The following is a 19,530-nucleotide window of genomic DNA, read 5'->3' as shown; positions in this document are numbered from 1 at the left end:
ACTGTTCTCAATCACAATTTATCTCTGTCCCCAAAGCTGGAGCAGATGTGTGCTTGCTGGGTGGAAAGCCACACAAAGGGTCTCTTTTCTGCTGGCCATGTCGCGAGCCCCCTCTCCCAGCTCCCCAGGGCCACAGGGATCCCCGCAGGGTTCATGCGTTCCCACCCACCCTGGCCTGGATCAGTGGAGACTGTGCCTCATAAAAAGGGGAACGGTCCAGCTGGCAAAGCCTGCAAGTTTCCATGTGTTTACATCACCAAATGGAGCTTTGTTGTGGCTCTTAGACAAGAAAACCAAGTCTCCACAAAAAAAGTCTCATGTTTCTCAGCTCTGCCCTCAGAGCAGCTCTTTGTGGTGGCATAAGTACTTTCTGAGGTCTGTGCCTTCCGCCTCTTATGCCAGGCCAGGCCCTGGTCACCCTGGCATGCTCCACGACAACAGTGAATTATTACCATTGCCTGAAAGCTTCCCAGCGCTAGCACTGACATGGTCCCAACCATTCCCCTTAACCATATTAGGGGTCAGAACTTTTTTAAAAAAACAGATAGGAAAAGCAAGGCCTGGAGAAGTCAAATAATTTGCTCAAGGTCACACATTTGTCCGCGGTAGAACTCAGACTGAATTCAGGCTCTCAGTGAATGCTCTTAATGGCAAATCATAAGGTTAACTATTATTTATGAAGCGATTATTATGTGCCTATTTGCATTGTTCTGAGCATTTTACATGTATTTATTCTTTTAATCCTCACAACCCAACATGAGGTAGGTGTTATTAATAACCCTATTTTATGGATGATGAAACTGAGGTAAAGGTTAAGCCTGTTGGACCATCACGCCCACAAGAAACCCCGGACGCCTCACAAGTGACGGAACTGGTGGGCTCACCTGAGGAGCAGGGCCGCCGGCGTCCCTCCCCCTCCCCCTCCCCCTCCCTCCTTCCCCCCTCCCCGCCTTCCTCCCCAATCCCTCAGCCCCTCTCTCCCGCCGGCGCCCCGCCCACTCCAACACCCCGCCCCTGAGCCCCGCCCACTCCCAGCACCCCGCCCACTCTCTCAGCGCCCCGCCCTCCCCCGCGGTGCCCCGCCTACTCCCTCAGCGCCCTGCTCCGGGGCTCGCTCACGGCTGCAGGTCCTGCCGTTGGGGTCCAGGGTGTAGCCTCTGCGGCAGCGGCAGTAGTAGCTTTCCTCCGTGTTGATGCATTCGTGCTCACAGCCCGGTCTGCTCAGGGCACAGTAGTTAATCCCTGAGGAAAGAAAGGGCAGCCCAGGCCCCCTTCAGTCTCAAGAGCCATGAGGTCAGTCCCACGATCCAGATCCCCACGATCCCTGCCTGCGAGGTAAGCCCTGAGAGAATCAATCGTTCATTTACTGACCAAGTGCCAGCATCTGAGCCAGGTGCGGGGGGGTGTACTGGCGAGGAGTCCCTGGGAAAGTCCCTGCCCTCCAGGGGCTCCCGCTCCATTTGGGAGGCAGACAGGTAAACAGGCAATCGTTAAGACGCAGATGATACAACACAGCAGAGAGGAGCGGCCCCAAGTGAGTCCTGGGATCCAGGGTGTCTCCCGAGGGAGGAGGCGATGACCAGCTGGAGGCCTTGGGGAGGAAGAGGAGCTAGGCAGAGCAGGGGCGGGGAGCAGAGTGAGGACTTGGGAAAGCTAAAGCAAAGGCCTGGGGATGCGGGGGAGGGGGTGCATTCGGGGAGCTGCCTGGAGCTAACCGAGCACGGCCAGAGGAAGAGGAGACCAGTGTGGGGAGGCGAGGGGCTTGAGTCAGGCTGGAAGGCCTGGCAAGATGTAGAATGGAGCCCAGGAAGGGTTTTAAACAGGTGGTGGGAGGGCTGGGGTGAGGTGGGAGTGTTAGTTATGCCTTTGGATTTGCAGTGGAGGGGGAACGAGTGAGGGATTTCAGGAAATAAGGCGCTCCACAGGACACAGAAAACAGCTCCTCTCCCTGCAGAGTTGTTTGAAAGAGAACCTGGTAACTGAAGTCTACCTCTGGATTCTCCAGCACTGGCTTTTTGATGGCCAAAGAGCAGAGAAATGGATTGAGGGCCATGGTTCCCAGCCCAGCCCCTTCCAAGAAAGATGGAATAGCTGGGAAAATCCATTCAGTTTCTTCATTGACTTAATCTGATCACCTGGACTCAAGACACTAGGAAGCTGCTGTCTGCAGGAACATCTGACGGTTTCAGTGGACGGCACGGGCAGAATGAACAAAAGGTGATACTGCAAACATCTAGCTATTTAGAAGGGTCAGGAAACGGCAGTGATATTAAGAAGGGTCCAAATGCTTAGCCTAGCTCTGGGAAAGCCCACGACAGCACTCATGTCAGACTGGAGGAGACGTTTTTGATGCTGTCCTACGGTAAGATTAACTCCTATCCAAACGATGTTCCTGCCAGCAGGTGGAAGCTGCATCATAATCAGTGGTCAATTAGCAATTTCATTTCCTGGTAGAGAATGCTAAAACCACAAGCCCCCACATAGAACATGTTAGAGGGGAGATGAAGAATTAGAAAAGGAAAAAAAAATAGAGCTTGAGGGCCTTTATGAGACTGGTGGGGGGAAAGGTCACCACCGGCGCCAAGGACTGGGCTGGGTCCGTTTAACTGCACGCAGTTCTTCTTCTGGGGACGTGACACCTGCTGGTTGCCGTGCCAACAACCATTACCCTTGTCTTCCTTGGTAAGAGAAACCTGACCCCCCCAAAGAATGAATCACAATTGGTCTAAGCCAGCCTGGCTAGCACATTCTCCTTTGCCAGTTACTGGCCTCAGGGTGTGAGTATGCCCCAGTTCCAGTCAGTGAGACACAAGGAGACATGAATAGGGATGCCTATGAAAGATTTTCCTCCCAGAAAGACAGAGGTATATGAGGAGAAATGCCTTTTTCTACCCTCTTCTCTTTCTGTCTTTGGATCTAGTAGTGTAATGATGCCTGAAGCTGCGGCAGTCATTTTGTAGCCATGAGGCAACAAGCATGAGGATAAAAAATCAACCCGCTGAGGATGGCAAACTGACAGAGTCTGGGTTCTTGACAACATCACTGAGTCACCGAGCCAACCCTACAACCAATGACTGCTGGAACTGTTAGGTAAAAATAAATATCCTTATGGCTTAAGACACCATTAGTTGGATTTTCTATCTCGTGTGGCCAAAAAGCACCCTAATGGATACAGGAGAAACGATTTAAAACTATAAAATAATGAGAATGTATACATTTTAATTTCTCATATCTCTACCCAAAAAGTAGTTGAGGAATTTTACATACCCATCTACCTTGAGGATAGGACATGTGCCACCCTCTTGATTTGCTGGCTCCTCAGGGCTCTTAGAATAAAGACCGAGATCTCTAGCATGGCCCAGGAAGCTTCACTCTAGCTTAGATTCTTCACATGCCTCTTGCTGTATGTGCTCCAGCCACACTAGTCTTTAGTTCACTAAAGTCCCCAGGCTCCCTCCCACCTGAGGGTCCTCGTCACGCTGGGCCCTCTCCCTGGGACGTTTTGCCCTTCCCCTTCCATCCCCATCGTTGCCGGGTGAACCCCTATCTTTCTTCGCGGGTCAGTTCAACAGCATTTGCCCGGTGACTCCCTCCACGACCTCCCTGATGGAGTCAGTTCTTCCTTTGGGCCCCTCCTTTGTAGCATTCACCCCGATGGTTAGGTAACCGGCTTTACGTGACACCGAGATGTCTGTTTCTTTCACTACACTCTCAGTTCCATGAGCAGGGCCTATTTTTGCTCTTCTCATCATTAGAGGCAGCCCAATAATAATGTTAATGATGCTAATTGTAGCTGCTAACATCTCTTAAGCACCTATTAAGTGCCAGACATTGTGTTAAGCATGGAACATAGTTTCCTTCAGCCCTATAAGGTATGCACTATTATTATGCATATTTATAGATGAGGAAAATGGGGTTTGGAGAGGTTAAACTTGCTCAAGATCCTACACCTAGTAAAACTGGAGCTGTGAATGGAACCCAGAGCGGAGGGACCCCAGCACCCCCCTTAAAGGCTACATGGGGTACCCGAGTAACTGGCAGATGTGACTGCCTGTGTGCACAGATTAGGAGTGCAAGTCGCTGCAGACTGAGCGCACGGAGACAAGTCCCCATGACATGCAGGTGCCGGCCTCAAAGCAGAGACGTCCGCGCTGAGTTACTAGCCCCTGGCACTCTCCCCATAATGTGAGCCTTCTGCAGGAGGAGAGGCAGAAAGGTGAAATCATCTTTGGTAAACTCTGTTTTAAAAAGCCAGTGTTGGAAAGTGGATTTGACTCAACTGATAGAGCATCTGCCTATCACATGGGAGGTCCAGGGTTCAAATTCCGGGCCTCCTGACCCATGTGATGGGCTGGCCCACGCGCAGTGCTGATGCACACAAGGAGTGCCGTGCCACGCAGGGGTGTCCCCCATGTAGAGGAACCCCACGCGCAAGGAGTGTGCCCTGTAAGGAGAGCCGCCCCATGTGAAAAAAAAAAAAAAGCACATCCTGCCCAGAAATGGCACTGCACACATGGAGAGCTGATGCAGCAAGATGACGCAACAAAAAGAGACACAGATTCCCGGTGCCACTCACAAGAATGCAAGCAGACACAGAAGAACACAGTGAATGGACACAGAGAGCAGGGCGGGGTGGGGGGAAGGGGAGAGACATGAAAAAAAAAAAAGCCAGTGTTGTCTTTAAAAAGATTTACACATGAAATAATTCAACAGAAGGACATTTAGATGTCTGCAAACCGCAATTCAAAATGACTCTTTTCCAGATGTTTCCATGGAGCAGATGTTTAACTGTAGGTCTGCGCCTCCTTTACACCATCAGTTCATATTTCTTCATGTGTGCGTGCGTTTGTGTTACTCAGATAGCCTTCCTTCATTACTCACTCAGAGAGTATTTACTGGCTACCTACTATGAGCCCCATATCAGGTTGGGTCTCCTCACAAGCAGTGAAGTGGTATGCATGGCCAGGCTTGGATGTAGCTTTATCTGTGAAGTGCCAGGGTATTCAGTGAATCCCGCCAAGGGCAGATGGTGGAACTGTCAGAAAACAGTCTCTATGAGTGCCAACTCTACATGGAGGTCTGTAGGAAACCCAGAGAAGGAGACCTAACTGAGACGGTAAGACGTAAAAACGTGGAAGTTTAGCTTAGACCCCAGAAGTAGATTATAAAGCCAGCTGAGTGGCATGGATAGTAAGCTTCAGGGAAAAAATGGAAGGCAATCACCTGTTAAAGCAGGAAATCCTATTCAGTTTAGCCCAAGTCCAGAGAAGTAAAGCCTGTCCAAGGTCACATGCCAATATGAGTGACAAATGTCAAGACCGGACCTTACCTCGCTCGGCTCAGTCTACCTGGGTACCTCATACCAGCTTTTTTTGTTTTTTTAAAGGAGATACAGGGGATTGAGTCCGGGACCTCGTATATGTGAAGCAAGCACTCAACCACTGAGCTACACCTGCTCCTCATACCGGCTTTTAAAGTGTGACATCCCCAGCTCTCCTGAGCACCAGCCCATGAAACCAGAATGAGCAATCTGGAGCCCAGCCCACCTGATTCAGCCCTTGGGCCCCACCTAGACAGCCAGGCCAGTCTCATTTCTGTGCTTTGCACTACTGTCTTAATAATTTATGCTTTGAATTGATGACAGCCCTCTCCAGTAGGAGAAATTCTGCTTGGCTAAGGAAGGAAGGACAAATTCTGGCCAAGAGCCATTTTCTTTCTGGAGGATTCTGCCTTGAACTTTTTTTTTCCACCAGCTTAATTGGATAACATCAAATTCCTTTGAAAAATAGATTTCTTATGAAATTTGAAAATAATGCCTATCCATCAACCTCCCATTAAATGTAAATGGCTATACCCAGAGCTCAAGATTTGTAATGCTCAGCTCACTTGAGAGACCTGACTCCTAATAACAAAATCTAGGTTTTTAACGCAATTTCTTTGCTTCTCTCTTCCACACAATGCTCCAGAGAGCTGGAGACAGTGAGCGTTTGCTTCCATTTACAGCTGTCTGCCATAATCCACTGCAAACATCAAGTCTGGGCGGCCCAGGGCGCTGACCTCAGGAGGGGAGGGCTGGGTTCTCCGCAAGGACAATGGAAAATGTAATGATGCGGCAGAAAGCTGGGAGAAGGGCTGATGAGGACACCGCATCTTAGGAACAAATTCTGTTTTTCCTGGATGAAAAAGTAGGGCACCTTGCTAGAAAGGAAATAGAGCTATAACCACTGAATATATATGCATGAGTGTTGGGACTGGGCTAGGCCACAGCCTGCAAACAGGCCCAGCCGTGGGCAGACTTGTGGCAAACTTCTCCCAAGTGGTTGCGTCCTCTCCACTCGCCCTGCTGTACTCGGCCTCCTTCTCCCTTGATAATGATGCCTGCATTGTCTTGGATCCTTCTCTGCTCCTAGGTGCCTCTCTAGGCTGGGTGAAGGGAGTGGCAGAGGCTGAGGGAATCTTAGGATGAGAGATGGATTGCTTAAAGCAAGTTCCCCTCATCAGATGGCCAAATGCCTAACTTGTTTCTTTTTCAATCCACTAGTAACATACAAGGAAGCTTGCAGCCACAATGAGGGTCTACCTAAAACCAGATCTAATTACCCGTCAACTAAGAGCTTTTGGTATGAGTCCTCCTCTGAGTGATTTTCCCTGGGTGCAGTCAGCCCCTGACACACTCACCCTTGAAAAAAAGTGTAAACAGCACAGAAAGGAGAGAACAGGCCAGGAAAGCCGGCCCTCCAACACAATGAATGCATGTGTGGTCTACAGGAAAATATTCCATCTAATTGTTTTCACAATCTGAATGCTCTCAATTAAAATTCCCATTTCCTACTTGAACGTTTCCAGGGTTTGTATGCAGACAAGGCAGTAGGAATTATATTTTAAAAGAGACGCCCAGTTTCAAAATACGATCCCCGAAATCATCCGCCACCATGCAAGATTTTAAGCTCTGTAGAATGAGCGTCTAAGTTACTTGATGCTAGAAGCAGGGGGTTACTCATCTGGATTCAGTTGTACAGCTCACAGCGCAATTCAAAAGAGAAAAATGGGGACACCTTTGGGAACTCAGTCCTGCTATTCAGAACACTGCTCTTACAGCACCAGGAAGAAGTGGGAGAAGGAGAATATAGGAAAATGCATCTACTTGGGAGCTCCAGAGAATTCTGTGAATGATACTGTCAGAACTGGAACAATTTAGCCTGTATAAGTATATACAGACTATGTGAATCCTTTCTTAAAAAATTCACAACTTGCATTCTTAAAAAAGGCCATCTTTTAAAGAAGATTGAGTAATTCAAGTAATAGTTACAGTTTCTCCAGGATGATGAATCTTGGAGAGATTCACTTACTCATGCACTCATTCATTCATTCATTCAACAAATACTGTGCTGGACCTACATATGCCAAGCACTCTTTTGAGGTGCTGAGGATTCAGCAGTAAGAAAAAGGTAAATGTCTCCATCCTAGTGGTGTTTCTGTTCTACTGGTCTTTCAGGAAGAGTCTGGTTTAAAGAGATTCTGTTTGGGGTTCATGCCCTAGACCTCGAGTCAAGCCCCTTGATGAGGCAGATGGCAGGCACCCAAGTTGCTCAGTGCATCATTCATCATCCTGCTGACAGCACATGCCCCCTGAACGCTGCTGCGATGCCCCAGGGGCCTTACTGTACTTCATTCTTCATATCGAAGAGGATGCAGCTGGAATTTTCTCCCTCTTGGCAGCCAGAAATTGTCTTGTCTTGGAGGACTGAAAGAAACCAGCACCCTTTACCTGCCGTCTCTGGACCAGCCTCTTCTTTCTCAAAGTTCCAAATATGAGCAGGAGTACTGGTGGCCTGCGGTAGAGGTGAGGAGAAGGGAGAGTGCTCCCTCATCTGAGAAGGGTGGGTGCTTCAGCTTGGGCTCTGACTTAGCTAAATAAATCCAACAGACAGACCCGGTGCAGCCAATGTGTAAAATCATCCCTGATCAAGGGGATCAAGTGAACCAAAAGTTAAATCAAAGGGCTGAATAACATTAGTAAACCCAAATGCTGAGTACAGGTATGCCTTCCTTAAGATTAAGGAAAGGAAAACCAATTAGACGGGCACTAAGCAGAACCATCCCACAGCCAGGGTGACTTACTTCTGCAGGTTTTCCCATCTGGATTCAGGGTAAACCCTTTCAGGCAGTGGCAGGAGTAGGAATCACCTGTGTTGACACACTCGTGCTGACATCCATGGTTAGGGGTGGCACAGTAGTCTATCCCTGGAAAGAAAGAAAATAATAATGAGGAGGAACAAAACAATATACCTAACATAGGTAAACCAAGGGATTTTCAGTCTTAACTTCTCCTAAATGGGTAAAACCCATGACATCAAAGACTCATACCATGAAGGGATTTCTCAATAAGGCTTTTTCCATGTTTAGGGATATGGCCTCCCAGAAAGAGAGCCCTGAAGGACATGTTACAAAATGTTTACGCAACAAATGACTTTGTGAACATGCTTTCCTTGTCTTGGTTCATCTAAGAGCCACCAAAATGAGAGCATGGAGACTATGTTGTTGATGCAAGAATGGAGAAGCCAGGCAAAGGACAAGATAGGTAGTCTGAATGCAGAGAAGAATTTCATTTGAAGTGAGGTTTCAAAGCACTGCGATTTGATAAGGACCGGACGAATTATTCAATAAGTGGTTTTGGGGGAAATTGTCTAGTTGGAAAAAAGTAGTCATCTCATTTCTTGCCAAAAAGTAAACTAATTTCCAGATTGATCATAAAGTTAAATAATAAACATAAAAAGAAGAAAATGCAGGCGATTGTGGACAGGCAAAAACCTTTCTATTCATAAAAGCAATCAAAGAAATACACAGGAATAGATGGTTCCTTTAAACATTCTGAATACAATAAATAAATGACAAATAAGGAAAAAGTATTTGCCATAAATATGATGCAAAGAGTAATGTATTTTATGATATTAAGAATGCATACTGGGAAGTGGATTTGGCTCAATGGATAGAGCGTCCCCCTACCACATGGGAGGTCCGCGGTTCAAACCCAGGGCCTCCTGACCCATGTGGTGAGCTGGCCCACGTGCAGTGCTGATGTGCACAAGGAGTGCTGTGCCACGTAGGGGTGTCCCCTGCGTAGGGGAGACCCACGCACAAGGAGTACACCCTGTAAGGAGAGCCGCCTTGTGCGAGAAAAGTCCAGCCTGTCCAGGGGTGGTGCCGCACGCACAGAGAGTTGACGCAGCAAGATGATGCAACAAAAAGACACACAGATCCCGGTGCCAGTGACAAGAATACAAGCGGACAGAAGAACACACAGCGAATGGACACAGAAAGCAGACAACTGGGTGGTGGGGGGGAAGGGGAGAGAAATAAATAAATCTTAAAAAAAAAAGAACGGATACATTTATAAGAAATTATAAAGCTAAACATCTCAAGTATTTCTCTGGATGTTATATTGAATGTTTATTATCTTATTTAATCCTCACAACAATTTTATGAAGGATTAATATTTCTCGATTTTATATATGAGGAATCTGAAGCTGAGAGAGATTGAGACACTTGGCCCAGTCACCCAGTTAGTAAACACAGGGGACACATTTTGGACCTCAGTCTGTCTGCCTCTAAAGTCCATGATGACTCTTACGCTATACTGCTAAGATCCCAATAGAAAAAGGAGGCAAGAACGTGGAGAGACAATTCACAGAGGAAGAAATACAAATGTCTGATGATTATATGAAAAAAGTGTTAACATCATGTTTATTCACTCATTCAATATATTATCTCTGAACACCCACCATGGACTGGGCACTGAGAATCAGCAGTGAGCAAAGAGGCACAGTCCTTTGCCTCGTGGAGCTAGTAGGAATCCCTTATAGATTATTCATTAAGCAAATAATTGTACCAATAAATACATATTTATAAATTTTGATAATTTTTTGAAGAAAAGGTACTCAAAGACTTGATTTAAAAATCAGGAAAAAAATTTTACCTAGCAAATTAGCGAAAGATTTTAAAACAGCCTCCTCAAAACTTTTATGGTAGAATGTAAATTGTTACAAAGTTTTGGAAAGTAATTTTGCAATATGCATCCAAAGCTTTAAAAATCTTAATAGCCTTGGACTCAATAAATGAATTTTTTATATTTTGTTCTTAAGAAAATGATCAAAATGCAGACCAAGATTTAATGCACAAGGATGTTTATCACAATACAGTTTAAAACAGCCATAAAAACTAACAATTGATATATATGACAATATCATGCAGACATTAAAGTGTTTTGATAAAATTTAAATGACCCATGAAAAAATGATCATGACTTAGTGTTGTACTGTATGATCCCAATTCTATAAAAATATATCCATATGCATTAAAAAAAGACTGGCAAGGAATGTACTGCATCAGTATTAAATATAATTATCTCTAGGTAATGGAATTACAGATCACTTTCATTTTATTCTTTAGAGTGTTTTCATACTATCCAGTTTTCTAAAATGTGCATCTACTACTCCTGTAATCAGAAAAAGTATTAAAATAATAAATGCACACATTCCATAGTTATAAAACTAGTTGCCATGGAAAACAGCACAAATAATGAAGAAAAATAAGTGTGGGAGTTGTGCAGTGATTCAGAGAAGAAAATAATCAGAGAACAGAGCTGGGAACAATATGTGTAGCTTCAGATGTCTATATCCAAAACACAAAATACAGGCAATAAATAAAGCGAATTTGGGATTTCAGTCCAGGGGAGTAGCTGTGAGCTCACAAGTATCCCTGAAATTTGGGAGATAGGAACTGAGTATCAGGTCACTGGTGAGGGCAGGCTATGTATCTTCCCTATCAACAGTTTTCAAACTTTTAAAAGCCTCTGAACACTTTTCTTTAAATGAAATTTTATCTAGGAGAGACAATTAGCAAAATGTTAAAAGCAGAGCAACTTTCCTTGATCTGTGGGAGTATCTGAACTTGGCCAGCAACTTTTCTCACTCTGTAGGCACAGTTTGAAAAACACTCAGGATTCAAAAGAAATATGTTAAGGAGAATTAGGAAATAACATGGGTGAACCTTCATGACATCATATTGAGTGAAATAATGTCACAAAAGGACAAATGAAATACTTAGAATAAACAAATGCACAGAGAAAAAAGTAGATTACAGGTTGCCAGGGGCCAGGGTAGGGCCATGGGAAGTTAACACCTAAGGATACTGAGTTTCTGTTTGGGGTGATGAAAGAGTTTCAGAAAAGAACCTTGTGAATGTAATTAATAACACTGAATTGTACACTTGAAAGTGGTTAAAATGGGAAATATTGAGTTGTATATATGTTACCACAAGTAAAAGTTTTTAAAAAATAAAAAGGATGAGGTAGTGCTAGATGTATGGAAACATGAATCTAAGGATAAAAAAGCAAGCTGGAGATAGCTGAGTATGAAATGATTCAGAAAAAGGATTTAAACTGTGGAGTGCAATACTGAAGAAATGGATGATGCAATGATTCAATGTCAAAACGGGCCTACGGCAGTAATTCCCAAACCTGTCTGCCATTAGCGTCACCTAGGGAGCTTTAAAAAATTCCAAAGGGAATGCTTCTAACTTGTTCTTTAAGGCTAGCATCCCCATAATACCAAAGCCAGATAAAGATCACAAGAAAATTACAAAGCAATATCCCTTATAAGTCTAGATGCAAAAATCCTAAACAAAATACTAGCAAACTGAATTCAACATTAAGAGGATTATACATCACAATCAGGTGGGATTTATCCCAGGAATGGAAGGGTGGTTCTACATAAGAGAATCAGGGAGGTGGATTTGGCTCAACAGATAGAGCGTCCGCCTACCACATGGGAGGTCCAAGGTTCAAACCCCAGGCCTCCTGACCCGTGTGGTGAACTGGCCCACGCGCAGTGCTGATGCACGCAAGGAGTGCCATGCTACGCAGTGGTGTCCCTTGCATAGGGGAGCCCCATGGGCAAGGAGTGCACCCTGTAAGGAGAGCCACCCAGCATGAAAAAAAGCACAGCCTGCCCAGGAGTCGTGCCGCATGGAAAGCTGACGCAGCAAGATGATGCAACAAAAAGAGACAGAGATTCCAGGTGCCGCGGACAAGAATACAACAGACACAGAAGAACACACAGCGAATGGACACAGCAGATAATGGGGGGGGGGGGGGGGAGGGAGAGAGGGGAAAAGGGGGAGAAGAAATAAAATAAATCTTTAAAAAAAAAGAATCAATTCATGTAATACACCACATTAATAGAATGAAGGGGAAAAAATCACAGGATTGTATGCTTTATTAATATGTATCAGTAAAATTGATTTTTAATTTTAATTAAAAAATTTTAAAGATACGTAGATTATACAAATGTCACATAAAAAATATAGGGGATTCCCATTTGCTCCACTCCCCATACCTCCCACATTTTCCCACATTAACATCCTTCATTAGTGTGGTACATTCATTGCAATCATGAACACATTTTGGAACACAGCCACTAAGCATGGATTAAAGTTTACATTGTAGTTTATACTCTCTCCCACCCAATTCTGTAGGTTATGGCAGGATATATAATGGCCTGTATTTGTTGTTGCAATGTCATTCAGGACAATTCCCAAGTCCCAAAAATGCCCTCATATTACACCTATTTTTTCCTCTCCCTGCCCACAGAATCCTCCAGTGGCCACTGCCTCCACATCAATGATATAAAAAACTTTTTTAAAAAACCAAAGCCCACACCACACCCCAGACCAATTAAACCTCAAATCTCTGGGATGTTTCTCTGAAGCTCTCCAGGAGGTTCCAATGGGCAGACAAGTTTGGACACCACAGGCATCAAGGTCAGAGAAGGTGAGAAGATGGGCATCTGAACACTACAGAGTTCTGCCAAACGATCATTTGGCTAAAAACAGAATATCGGAGAAATGATCAATCTGCCCTACTAACCATGTCTTCTCTCAGAGAGAAGAGAAAGAAGAAAGAAGGAACTACTCCAACTGCTACACTTGCCCTACTTTTTTTTTTTTAAAATAAGGAGGAATGTGGGTTGGGGAAATGGCAATGGCAACAGCACTAGAAGCAAGCTTCTATGCCCAGGAAAGTGAACTCTAAAAATTTAGAAAGAAAAAGAAAAAAGAAAAGGGCAACAGAAGAGGGCATTGTTCCATGGCCAGGCAAGGCATGCTATTTCAAAATACCTGGAAAGCAGTAGAAAGTAAAATTTTACTATCTAATCACAGATAATTTCAGCAAGGGAGAAAATGGTCAACGTACCAAAGGAGCCACTCTAGGGGCACAGATAGCTTGCTCATAAACCCAAATTTTAATAGGGCACATACCAAATATGGAAAGGAATAAATTGCAAGGATAAATAACAGAGCAACTTGGGCCTGTAAAAATGGTGTCAAAACAGCTAAAACTCAAAATGCTAAGGACTTCTCAGATTCCTTGTGGCTACTATAAAGTGCCAATGGAAAGAACACAAAACACTTCAAATATTTTTTCTTTCTTTTAAAAGAAGAGTAACTTTCAGGTTGGAAAGGACCGATGAAAGAAAAGTGAAAGGGAAGTAAAATTCAAGATGAGTAGAGGGAGTAAAAGAGAATTTTCAAGGGGCTGCCAATGAAGCCTACAGCTCACGTATATTTTCTTTGACCAGCAGGTTTTTTTTTTAATTGAATTGAGATGTCTTCAAAGGGCAGGCAAAAGTGTGCTCCAGTTTAGACACGACTCCCATCAATTCCTATTGCAATGACACTTGAACATGCATTAGAAGCCCCCGGGGGGCTTGCTCAATTGCAGGTGGCTGGTCCCCACCCTCAGAGTTTCGGGGTCACTAGGTCTGTGGGGAAGGCCCAGAATCTACATTTCTAACAAGTCCCCAGGGGACACCTTGCTGCTAGGCCCCGGACCACACTCTGAAAACCACTGCCCTATTGATTACATCTGCCTGCTCCACACAGTATTATCCAAGAAACGGCAAGTGAGAGAATGAATGAGTACTAAGTAAGAAAGTACTAAAGTACTAAAAAATACATGAGGAGTTAATCCCAACACAGCAGCCAGAGTGATCCCATTAAAAATCTGAAATGAGTCCATACATTCTGCTCATAACCCTGGTACAGCTTCCCCTGTCACTCAGCACAAAAGCCCAAGACCGTCCAGCAGCCTGGAGAGCCCCGGATCTAGCCGACTGGCACCTCTGACTACACCCCCACGCCAGTCACCTGCTCCCACTCTCCTGGCCATGCTGCCTCCTGAATGGTCCTCAATGTGCCAGGATGCGCAGCTCCTGCCTTTCCACCCACTGCCTCGAAAGCCTCCTCCTTCCCTCACGTCCTTTAAGTCTCCAATCAATGTCACTTTCTCACTGAGACCTTCCTTCCTCTATTTTTCTTTATCATATTTATCTCGCTCCAATAAAACGTAATATCCATAAAGACAGAGATTTTGTCTATTTACCACCATATGCCCAGTGCCTAGAGAACAGTATCTGGCACATAGCAGGTGGTCACAAAATACTTGCTGAATGAATAAGTGGCTATTGGTGTTACTTGTTGCAGAGTGTTTTATGAGAAATTTGATGAGGAAACAGTGCCACCAAGAACCAACAAGGGGTCACTAAGAACGGAAGACAATTTATATGCTCTCCTTGAGGCTTCTTCCCTCCAGGATGCTTAAAAACCTCCCTGCAGGAGGATTTCAGCTCAGCAAGCAGCATCTTCTGCAGATAGACATTCAGCCAGTTACAAACCCAAACAGTCCTTCTTTCACCCAGGACACATCTGCTCCATGGGGCTCCTGTCAGCAGCTGGTCCAGAGCCTACTAAAGTCTAGATGTAGTCACTACCACATTCTCCATGCCTGGGTAGTCTAAGAGAAATAAAATTTTTCTGAAATGCCTCATACTTAGTGACTGTAGCAGTTTGATATTATTTATGAATTCCAAAAAAAGATATGGATTATGTTTGTACACTGGTTTGCTCCTGTGGGTGTGATACCCTTTGATTGTATTAGATTCAGCTGAAATGTCTTTGATTGAATTATGTTACAATTAGGGTTCTGATTCCACACGTCAGCAAGGTGTAACTGAGTTTAAGTCCCCGCCCCCTTGGTGGGCTAAATAAACGGACACTAACCCAAGAAGACATACAGAAGAAGGCAGAGGAAGGAAGAGAGCTCCATAGACACAGCAGGGGAGAGCAGTGTGAATCCTGCCGCCCGGGGAAGAGTGAGGAGCCATTTGCTTGACAGTTGACAGCTGAAGAGAACAGAGCAGCTGAGCTAAGGAAGCCCAGAAAGAAACAAAGCCTATGCCAGCCTACAGCTCGATCAGAAGAAGCTGGGCCCACAGAACCTTGAAAGGAAGAAGGAAGGAGAGACCAGGCCCGCCATCTTACTTCAACATGTGGCAACATGTGCTTTGGGTGAGATGGTACCTTGAGCTGGACTCTTTAGGTCTTTGTAACTGTAAGCTTTTACCCCAAATAAATACCCTTTATAAAAACCAACAGATTTCTGGTACTTTACATCAGCACCTCTTTGACTGACTAATACAATGACCAAGAAATATGCAAGAAGTTCAATTTGTTTAGTTGGCTTCTAAGCACAAGGAAGTAGGTTTCAGCTTAGTTTAAGGAAGCACTTTATAGCACATGGTCCTAGAAGGCTAGGGGCCAAGGCCTGAAATTTTTTATGCACATTTAAACTTAGTCAGAAAAAAAAAAAAGAATGAATCTTTGAAAAAGGAAAACAAAAAAAGAAAAAAAGGGAAATTCAGCTCAGACAAGAGTCAGCGCAGTATAAAGCTGGAATGCTCTGCCATAGGGAAGAGAGAGTTTCTTGTAAGTGGGGTTTTTAAGCACAGGGTGGATGATGGCAGGGTGCAGGGTGTTCTACAGTGTATGACTGAGCTAGAACTAGGTTGGACTTTGGGATCCCTTCCAACCTGAGAGAGTCTTTTATGTACACAGCCAGACCTCACAAAAATAAGTGGCCTATTGCAAGCTGTATGAGGGTATTGGCGCTCAGCAGGTTAACTACATCCTGGCCAGGAAATCTTACAACCAGTGTTTTCTAGTTCTTCTATTGCTGATTCAGCATAAAATTATTTGTCTGTATTTCACTTTTAATGCAAGCACCAAATATTCATTTGGCGCCTGTATTAGTCAGCCAAAGGGTGCTGATGCAAAATACCAGAAATTGGTTGTTTTTTATAAAGGGTATTTATTTGGGGTAGAAGTTTACAGATACTAGGCCATAAAGCATAAGTTACTTCCCTCATCAAAGTCTATTTGGAGCAAGATGGATGCCGACGCCTGCGAGGGTTCAGGCTTCCTGGGTTCCTACGTTTCTGGGGCTGGCTTTTCTTTCCTCTGGGTGCTAATTTCCAGGTCTTCAGCATCAAACTGTGACATCAGAAATCCCTAACTCTGTTCTTTGCCATGCCTTTTATCTGTGAGTCCCCATCCACCAAGGGGTGGAGATGCAACAACCTAATCATAACTCAATCATGCCCAGGTACAGATCAGATTATAAGCATAATCCAATATTTCTTTTTGGAATTCATCAATTATATCAAACTGCTACAGTGCCTTACTATGTGCAAAGCATACCTATTTGAAAAATAAGGATGAAAATATCAACCATTATCACGGAGTCTGAAAAACAATGAGCACAATGATCTAACAGTCTTAATAATAATCAAGAGCAACATGCAAAATATGGTGTCCACAACTGTCTTTACTCATCATTACAGGTACTAGAAGAAGAGAAGATTAGCATTAGACTTGAAACCCACAGTCTCCTTGGCATCTGAGACATGGGATTGGACTGAACTCTGTTTATCTTTCTGGTGAAGAGCCCTGGACATGTGGGAGTGTTCTCTTGTCTGGTTCAGGAGTAATAGTTTCATATTAAACCTCAGAAAGTCTGCCAATAGCGAGTCGATGTGGCTCAAGCAGTTGAGCACCTCTTCTTCCCACATGGAACAAAAACAAACAACAAACAAACAAATGAAAAAACAACTTGGGGAGTTGATGTGGCCCAGTGGTTAGCACCAGCTTCCCATGTACAAGGTCCCGGGTTCAGTCCCTAGCCCTGGAACCTCAAAAAAATATATATATATATTTGCCAATATTTTCTGACTTGATGGTATCTATGGGTTTCTAAACTTCTCCCTTCCGGAAAAAATATTCAGATAAATTTGGATGTGTTGGGGGGAATGGATATAGCGCAAGTGGTTGAGCACCATCTCATGTACAAGGCCTTGGGTTTGATCCCCAGTACCTCCTAAAACAAACACAAACAAATGAAAAAACCAACTCTTATTGGGGAATGGATGTAGCTCAATAGTTGAGTGCCTGCTTCCCATATATGAGGTCCTGGGTTCAATCCACAGCACCTCATTAAAAAAAATTGGATGTGTTGCTTAGCATAAGGAATTATATTTTAAAAAGTGGTACTTTTTTGGAACATTCCTTCCATATTTTAAATTACTATTTGTTTAGGAACACAAAACTCTTATCATGTACATTTTGGTTTAATCATAAATTAATTATGCCTGTATTTTACATTACTAGTCTACTCCCTTTGGATAATAATTGTATACTTACTAATTGGATTATTTTTCAAATATAATTTTGGTTAAAAATAGTTATGGATGACTGAAATTTAAGCAATTGAGTATCTTTAATATTAATTTCCACAAGTTTATGAAAAACAGAAATGAAATTCCAAAAATTTCTCGGTGCTACAGCAGTGGCCAGGCTGCCTTGACTGGAACTGATGAGATGCCTTGTAAATTACCAGCAGGAATTCTGCCTTGATTCTGAGCTTCTCCCTCCATCCTGTGCTTCTGTCCTCACAATGGGTCCCTACTTCTCATCACTGCCACAGCTCCAGAGCACTCTCAAGTTCTCAGTACTTAGAAGTCGGCTTCTGCCTCATTTCCTACTCTCTCAGCTCTCCAAGTACTCCGGATGTCTCGTTTCTCTTTCCAGCTCCTTCCCAAGGCCTGGCTCCGTGCCCTGCCCCCCAGGCATGATGGAAAGGGAGCCCCTCTTCCGGGGGACCCGTCTCCCTGATGCTGACGGCCCAGATCCTCAGATTTCCCAGCATGTTTCTCTGCCTACGCATTGGGCAGCCTACTTCTTGGTCCTGACTCTGACCGAACCCAGAGACAGCTGAACTCTCGGGCGCCATGCCTAGCTGGTGAGACCTCACAGCCGGATCTTTCCCTCCCTTGACTCCCAGCCAGACCTTCTCGCCGTTTCCTTACACTGCAGACCTCCTTGCCTGCACTGTCCCGCGGCTAGTAATTCTCCATGTCCTGAAGAATTCTGGGATAGGAGACATGGCTGAGCCACAGAAGTGGGTGACGGTGCAGCCCTGGGAATTAGGACTGGCGGTGCGGAAATGAGGGGACCTCAGCCAGGGAGGGAGCCCTGTGGAGGCAGGATCAGATGCGGTTCTCCCAGGCCTCATTCTGGCAAGGCGGCGTGCCCACCTGCTCTAGCCCCACTGGTCTCCTCCTTCCCTTACCGCCTGCTGTGGGTCTTGTCTGCACCACACTGTGGGCCCTTGGCCATACAAAGCCTTGTCCTGGGATCGAGCTGCCTTGGGTGGGCCTGGCAAGTTCCTGTGCAAGCTCCTAGAAGGCTGGGGCCAAGTCTTGAATTTTTCATGCATCTTTAAGCTCAGCCCAGGCACATGGCATATGTCCAATAAATACTAATTTAAAGGCTTTGAAGCCAGTATCATCCCTTGAAAGAATTTATTCAGCATCAGGCAATTTGCTAAGTGATTTATATGGATTGTTCCATACAGTCTTTGAGACCATGATGTGAAGGAGGTAGCATTACCATCCCGTATTACAGGGGCAGGAACGCAGCTTACATAACTTGCCCACCATCCCAGCTCCTAAGGAGAGGAGCTGGGTTTGAGCAGAGGCAGCTCCTTGGCAGCAAGAGGCCTCCGGCTTTGGTGGGGAATTAAAACTGATCAGCCCAGCAACCAAAACTCCCCAGCCCTTGCGACAGCTCCCGCAGCTGTTTCACAGTTCAGAATAATCAGAAGGGAAGGGAGATGAAGAACAGAGCAGTTCATTCATTCATTCACTTATTTGCTAAATAAACAAATACTGTGAACTCTACGCCAGGCATGTGCTGGGCATGGAGATCTAAAATTCCCCGGGCTGGCTCATGTCTCAGTACACATCTTCCCTCCTTTTGGAACATCCATCTCGTCCTTCTTCAGCCTGGTGAATGATGGCTCTGCCTTCAAGACTCAGGCAAGGCATCTCCTCTGCTGGAAGGGCCTCCCCTTTTTCATTTCTATTGGCACATGGTTGGGGCTCTCTATAAATATGTTTTCTGACTTAATGTGCCTGTTATAGTTCCATATTCTACCACTACCTCCAGCTCTGGGGTTTGTAAGCAGTTGACATGCAGGGGTTGAAGACTAGGAGGTAAGTATAAGGAGGGTCTGGGGATGCTTTTACAAACTAAACAGTAGGGAAGCGGATGTGGCTCAACTGATAGAGCGTCTGTCTC

The 19,530-nt window shown here is 44.9% G+C and overlaps 1 protein-coding gene and 1 long non-coding RNA gene across 7 annotated transcripts in view; one reads left to right on the top strand and one right to left on the bottom strand.

Moving 5' to 3' along the window:
- MATN2 (matrilin 2) overlaps positions 1–19,530 on the bottom strand; it is a 142,376-nt gene that overhangs the window by 27,019 nt on the left and 95,827 nt on the right. For all 6 annotated transcript variants that reach the window (XM_058275761.2, XM_058275762.2, XM_058275763.2 and 3 more), the window contains exons 7-8: positions 8,122–8,244; positions 1,120–1,242 (exon numbers count right to left, since the gene is read on the bottom strand). In XM_058275761.2, coding sequence (XP_058131744.1) covers positions 1,120–1,242; positions 8,122–8,244 — 246 coding nt within the window. The remainder of the gene's footprint in view (positions 1–1,119; positions 1,243–8,121; positions 8,245–19,530) is intronic.
- On the top strand, positions 1,236–8,784 carry LOC131273287 (uncharacterized). The gene is made up of 4 exons (XR_009180470.1): positions 1,236–1,335; positions 1,955–2,217; positions 2,921–3,090; positions 5,387–8,784. It is a non-coding gene; the product is annotated as an uncharacterized lncRNA (long non-coding RNA).

This window comes from Dasypus novemcinctus, chromosome 14, assembly GCF_030445035.2.
Source record: "Dasypus novemcinctus isolate mDasNov1 chromosome 14, mDasNov1.1.hap2, whole genome shotgun sequence".
Taxonomy (NCBI): Eukaryota; Metazoa; Chordata; class Mammalia; order Cingulata; family Dasypodidae; genus Dasypus; species Dasypus novemcinctus.
This window is presented reverse-complemented; position numbering and strand designations above follow the sequence as displayed.